The 6055-nt window shown below is 49.7% G+C and overlaps 1 protein-coding gene across 1 annotated transcript; it reads right to left on the reverse strand.

Moving 5' to 3' along the window:
• Positions 1–5108: 5108 nt before the first annotated feature.
• LOC123161487 (uncharacterized) lies at positions 5109–5841 on the reverse strand. Its single transcript, XM_044579315.1, has one exon. The coding sequence runs from the start codon at positions 5745–5747 to the stop codon at positions 5379–5381; it is 369 nt and encodes a 122-aa protein (XP_044435250.1). The 5' UTR covers positions 5748–5841; the 3' UTR covers positions 5109–5378.
• Positions 5842–6055: the final 214 nt, after the last annotated feature.

Consider the following 6055-nt stretch of genomic DNA (forward strand, 5'->3'; position numbering starts at 1 on the left):
GCGCCAACGCGGCCATGAGGCCCCCACGCCGTCTCACCACGGTACCGCGAAGTGAGGACAGCACGACGAAGAATCAGAGCCGGGACTCACTACTAGGGAAAACCCTAGCAGTAGCGCTGGTTTTGTGCTCATTAGTAGCGCGGGTAGGCGCGCTACTAATAATGCACTACAACTACTGCTTAGCAGTAACGCGTGCCCGCACGCGCTACTGCTAGGACAAATAGCTGCAGCATTTGTTCACTCCCACGCTACTGCTAATGTAACTACTGACAGCGTGTTTTCTCTCCATCGCTACTAGTATTCTTTTTTTTAGTGTATTTATGCGTCATCGTACAAATATTGGTACAATACCAGTTATGAGGTTTACATCATTATGTCCATAACAGTGTGTCAAATGAAGGTGGATTAGGTTCAAGTGGAGGCAATATGTGGTGCATGTCAAAAGTATACTACTAATCAAAACTTGATCTAGTTTGGACTAGTAGTACTTTCGATGTGCACCACATGTTGCCTCCACTTGAATCTAATCCGCCAGCACAAGCTATTTAATCATCATCATAATCATTATCACCAACAGTATTTATTTAATCACCACTAACACTAGCTAATAATAATCATCATAGTCATTACCACCAACACTAGCTATTTTATCATCATAGTAATATTGTAGCACATCATCATCCTCAAACTCATTTCTAGCTAGCTAATCACTCCTGCTGCTCTCTCTTAGATAAAATAACATAAAACATGTATAGCTCTTTTCCTTGATCAAGTTGGAGCATGCAGATGAACATGTCTCCTAATCGTGGGTAGCGCATCTGTTTGCTGCCCCCCTAGTACTTCTCTGCGCTCCCCCATCACACATTTGGTCCAGTCTTGCACTATTAAGCATCCGTCGCTAATCTTGAATGCACTAAAGTAATATGTAGGATATCTTGGCCGTAAGCTGATAATACTCATGGTACCTTTAGTCTCGATCCCATAAGGCACAACATTCATCGGGAGTCCCTGTTGCAGAACATCGTATGGTAACATACTTAGCAATGAAGTTTAGCTTTAAAAATAATGTATGGAAAAGATGCACTGAGGACAAATAGTAAAAATCTTACCATCCTTCATAAATAGATGTGACCGTAGTTCATTACGAACACTATTGGTCGCACGTTTTCAGTACTAACATTTCTAAATGCAGGAAGAAAATTTGTCTTGACAGTATCAAGATCCGCAAGCCATGAAACATAATGACTGAGCTCCTTGCAGTTGAGTTCAGCCCCGGCACAGTATACGGTCCTGTCTATCAAACGCTGGACATGTTTGCTTGCATCGAAATAAGCTGACAATACAAATTAGTTGTCAACTATTTTTGAATAAACAATATCAAAGACATAAATATGGTTGAGAAACTTACATAATGGTATAACTAGAGACGTCTGCACATCGACCCAGATGTCGGTATTACCTTCAATATCATCTTCCGAACGAATATCAAAGGTGATAACCATATCAGGCTCAAATGCATAAGTCTTGCATAGTGCTCGCCATGTTTTGCATCCAAAATAGGTGTAGTCGTCTGAATTGTATAATTTTACGTTAAAAATATAACTATGCTCGGTCTTCAAGTAAAATTTCTTTTCCTCCATAGTACGACTGAAACCTATCTTATCCAATACAAAAACTCTTGCATGGCAGGGGATACGCTAGTAGAATAGTAAAAAAAGACTTGGCATGCTTAATGTCATGCTTAAATTATAAGTTGAAGCAAATGAAGCAAATGTCATGCTTAATTACGAAAAAAGACTTGTCGTTGTGAATTACTATATCCACTTCGAAGTTCTCGTCCAGCTTGATGCTGAAGCGCCTATCATCATCTAGGAAGATTCCGTCGCACAGGCCGCGCTCGTCTTCGCAGTATTTCCAAATACCAAAATCCTTTTCGTCGTCAGATATTTCCTATGTTCATAGTTAAAACATTAATTGAAAATCGATCGAAGACAACTATCAGGATACTCAACCCACAAATCCGGGGCACTCGATATTTGCTACATATTCTGGCACAAGTCATGCCAAAATTCACGGAAAAATCCGGCATGACCTTTGCTAAAATAGGACATATCAAGCGCCTGAAATTTGCCGGAACGGAAATGAATCAACACTTCGGCAAAACATAGGCCACTCGGAGGTGTAACCTGCAAACATGACCGGCCACTTGGATATTGAGCAACACAAGATATACATTTCAAAATATCTTATAGGACTCAAATTAGCATGCATTCAATAAGCAAAAGTAAATCATCTCATGTGTCCGTACATCGTCAAATATTATCACTAATACATCACGAATAGTGTCATACATATAACATCACTAATACAACTAAAACCCTAGCACACGACGGGTATCAGCGCGGGCGGTGGACACCCACAGAGAAGGAACCATCACGGGATCATAGCTCCAGTGAGATCCCTGGAGAACCTGCCAGGTATTGGAGAACCTGTGCTCCAACGCAAATAAGTAGCGACGGACGTGCGCGTCCTCCTCACTAACACGGTGACGCACCACCTCCGCGGAGTCCTCGAGCCTCTGGACCGTCACTGGCCCACGCGACCGCCACCAAAGAAGGTTCGGATCAACGACAGGCTGGCTCCTCACCAACCTGCGCCCCCCGGTAGGTAGCGCCTCCCAGTACCACCCCGGCGGAGCCCAGTCCCGGACAGGCCCATCTGGTCAAGCAGGTGCGTCCTCCGCCGACTCGACGACGAGGATGCGGGATAGGCATCGTCCACGTCGAGGCGGGAAAAATTGCTTTAACTAAAAAATAGCAACAAGTTCTTACTAAACTAGTTCTATTAATTCAACTAGTTCTTACTAAAAATAAACTTACTATAAATAAAAATATTCTAGTACCTAATTAGTACCTACTTCTTACTAACTAATTAGTACCTAGGAACTACTGCCCTAATTACCATCTAATTTGATGAACCTATAGGGGTGGAAAGTGGTAGCGGATATTCCAATTATCCAACTATAAAGTGAAATAAGTGGTCAAATTTTAATCATTTTATGATTCATCTTAAAAATTTGATTCATTTCCACCCTTACATGAACCCTAACTCATTTGAGCCGCATCCGCATCCGATTTGTTTCCACTCTTACATGAACCCTAACTAATTTGATACAACTAAAATATAAAGAAACCCTAGGCAGAGGTAGGGGAGAGGGAGGAGCAGGCGTGCTCACCTCAGGTGCCTGCGACGAGGGAGGGGCAGGGCGGCGTCGAGGTCAGGGTCGGGGCTCGAGCGTGCGGCGGATGGCGGCGTCGAGGTCGGGGTCGGGGGCGGCGTTGAATCTGGGGTCGGGGCGGCGTAGAGGGTGTGCGGAGAGCGCATGGCGGCCGACGGGCGACGGCGGCGGCGAGAGTGGAGAGTTGGATTTAGGGGAAGTGGCCGTGGGGAAGGACGAACCCCGTGGTTAAGTCAGAAGTAGCAGTAGCGCGTTCCAGGAAGAGCACTGCTGCTACGTTAGCTACAGTGTGTTCTGGGATACACGCTACTGCTACTCCTTTCTCTTTCCCCCCCCCCCTTTTTCATTTAGTTTTCTTCACATTTTATTTTTTTCCTTTCACCTTATTCTATTTCTTTCATTTTCAATTACCTTTCTATTTTCTTTCCATTTTATTTTATATCCTTTAGCAGTAGCGAGTTTAGATTAAAACGCGCTGCTACAAATAAAGTAGCGGTAGCGCGGTTCGTTATAGGTCGCTACTACTATGTGTAGCCTATCGGCTAAGCCGTGGGAATTTTAGTAGTAACATGTTTAGAGCAAGACGCGCTACTGCTAGAACTTTATCTGCAGCGCGGTTTTCTCAGGCGCGCTACAACTACTTAGCACCAGCGTGCTTTTTTGACCCTCGCTACTGCTAAAGTTCTGTGTATAAGGGTTTCCCTAGTAGTGACTAGGGCATCAGCATCGTCGGCACGCGGGAGGGCCCCACCTCCACCGTCCGCGACGGTAGCCGTCCGGACACAATAACAGGAGCACACCATGCCCATGGGCCCACAGGCCCGGCCGAGCCCTCGTGGGCCCGTAAAGCTCCCGCCTTCGCGCTGCTGACGGCATGCCGGCGGTGCCGCCGTCCCAAATCCGAGCCGCTCCTCCTCACCGCGTCGCAGACAACGAGGCCATGCCCAAGGACCGGCCCGCTAGGACCCAGATGGGGCCCTAAGGGACTAGATCCGGGCCGAGGACACACCGCCTGCCAACCGGCACCACCAGGCCGCCCCGCCGCCAAAGGGCAGCGCCACCACCGCGACGGGCCACCGCCAGCCGCCACCAGGCCGCCGGACCGCCGTCAGCCGAAGGGCACCCGCCGCCAGCCCTGGCCCCGGGTCAGGAGGTGCGCGCGCGGGGTACCCGCCGCCGCTAGCCCACCCGGCCAGATCCGGGGGCTCCATCGGCGGCTGCGGGGGAGGGGAGGTGGGGAGGGGCACGAGGGAGGAGGGAGGGGAGGAGAGCGGGGGGAGCCGCCCCTCGGGGAGGTGGCGCGGGCGCGGGGTCGGGGGAGGGAGGGGAGGCTTGCTTTTTTTTTGTCTTGTCCTCAGACGCATTCCATAGTCGTCCCCTTCCCCTCGGAAAGCACATCACGATGGTTCCACTCTGATGACCGGCGTTGCCGAACATGGGGAAGCGAGCTGCCCTTTTTGCTGAAGCATATACCTCTAGAGCTCACGGGTTGCCGGACATGAGGAAGACAAAGGGATCCGCGGTGGCCGGTCGTAGGCTAGTGTAGTGTATCCGTGTTGTGGGATGGAGCTCCACGCGGCCGGACAGGCACATAGTTTTACCTATTTTAGTTAAAATATGTCCAAAATGCAATGAATTTCGTCCGTTTTATATGAAAACCATTGTGTTTGCATGAATTTCATTCGGTTTGTTGAAAAAGTGTTTAAAATATATGTGGTCAGTTTTGGATGGCGGCCTCCCGCATTTATGTCCGCGGACTAATCCCCTATCTACGGACGGATGCGGGAAAAAATTTGCCAGCTAGCGTTGGAAATACCCTGATTGTGGTAGTTTTCTGCTATGGACTCTAATGGCCACGGATCAATGCATGTACGTTGCTAACCAATCACCCTTTATAGATTTAACCATGTATGGATCACACTTTATCAAATCCAGTTATTAGCTTACAGAACATATTTGCCAATCCACTCACTACCTACTTACTAACAACACCACCACCAACAACAAATTAGCTGAAGAATCGAACAAGAATGCAAGTCCAACGAACACCGGTCGATCGGCCACCGGCCAGTCCAACAAAAAAAAACATCCGGCGCCACGCGCACGTGATCGACCATGCCGGACCGGCCGGTCGATCAGATCAGTGGCCGAGAACGACAAGCTCGTCGTCGTCGGACTGGTCGGGGTCTTTGGGCTCGTCGGGGTCGCTGTAGTCGTCCTCGCTGTCGGAGTCACCCGCGCCGGTCGGCGCCTTCACATTCATATTGAACAGCCCCTCCTCCTCCTGGTTCTCCGGGTCGCGCAGCGCGCCCACGCGGCACGGCGTGGCGGCGCCCGGAGCGCAGTTGGGCTTCTGGGCCGGCGCCGACGACGACGTCGGCTGCGCCTCGCCCTCCTGCGCGTCCGCCGAGCGCAGCGCCAGCGCTAGCGCGCACGCCAGCGCCGCCACCACCAGCCATGTGCGCACGGTCGCCGCCATGGGTGCGCCTCGACGTTGAGGACTGTACATGATTTCTCAGAAGAGGTGGGATTGTAGTCGAGAGGAAGTAAATCGAGCTGGACGACGACTGCGGTGAGGAATTAAGGAAAGGTTTGCGTGCAGCTCTGCGCTTTTCGCGGCCTGCATGGCGGAGCTAAATCGAGCTAGCCGGGGCCTAGCCTTGAGGAGGCACCCCAAAACGACTCCTTTTCTTGCCATTTCTTCTGCGTGGTCACCCGGGTTCTTCTTCCCAGGGTGTGGAATAAACGGATCTGGCTTGTCTGCTTTCTCCCCCGCTCCCATCACTTCATCCTGCAACTGTTTTTTCTTTTTTTTTC

Source organism: Triticum aestivum, chromosome 7B (assembly GCF_018294505.1).
Source record: "Triticum aestivum cultivar Chinese Spring chromosome 7B, IWGSC CS RefSeq v2.1, whole genome shotgun sequence".
NCBI lineage: Eukaryota > Viridiplantae > Streptophyta > Magnoliopsida > Poales > Poaceae > Triticum > Triticum aestivum.

Bases quoted from the DNA above. Each gene is read 5' to 3' on its own strand.
- LOC123161487 (XM_044579315.1), bottom strand. From the start codon at position 5,747: ATGTACAGTCCTCAACGTCGAGGCGCACCCATGGCGGCGACCGTGCGC.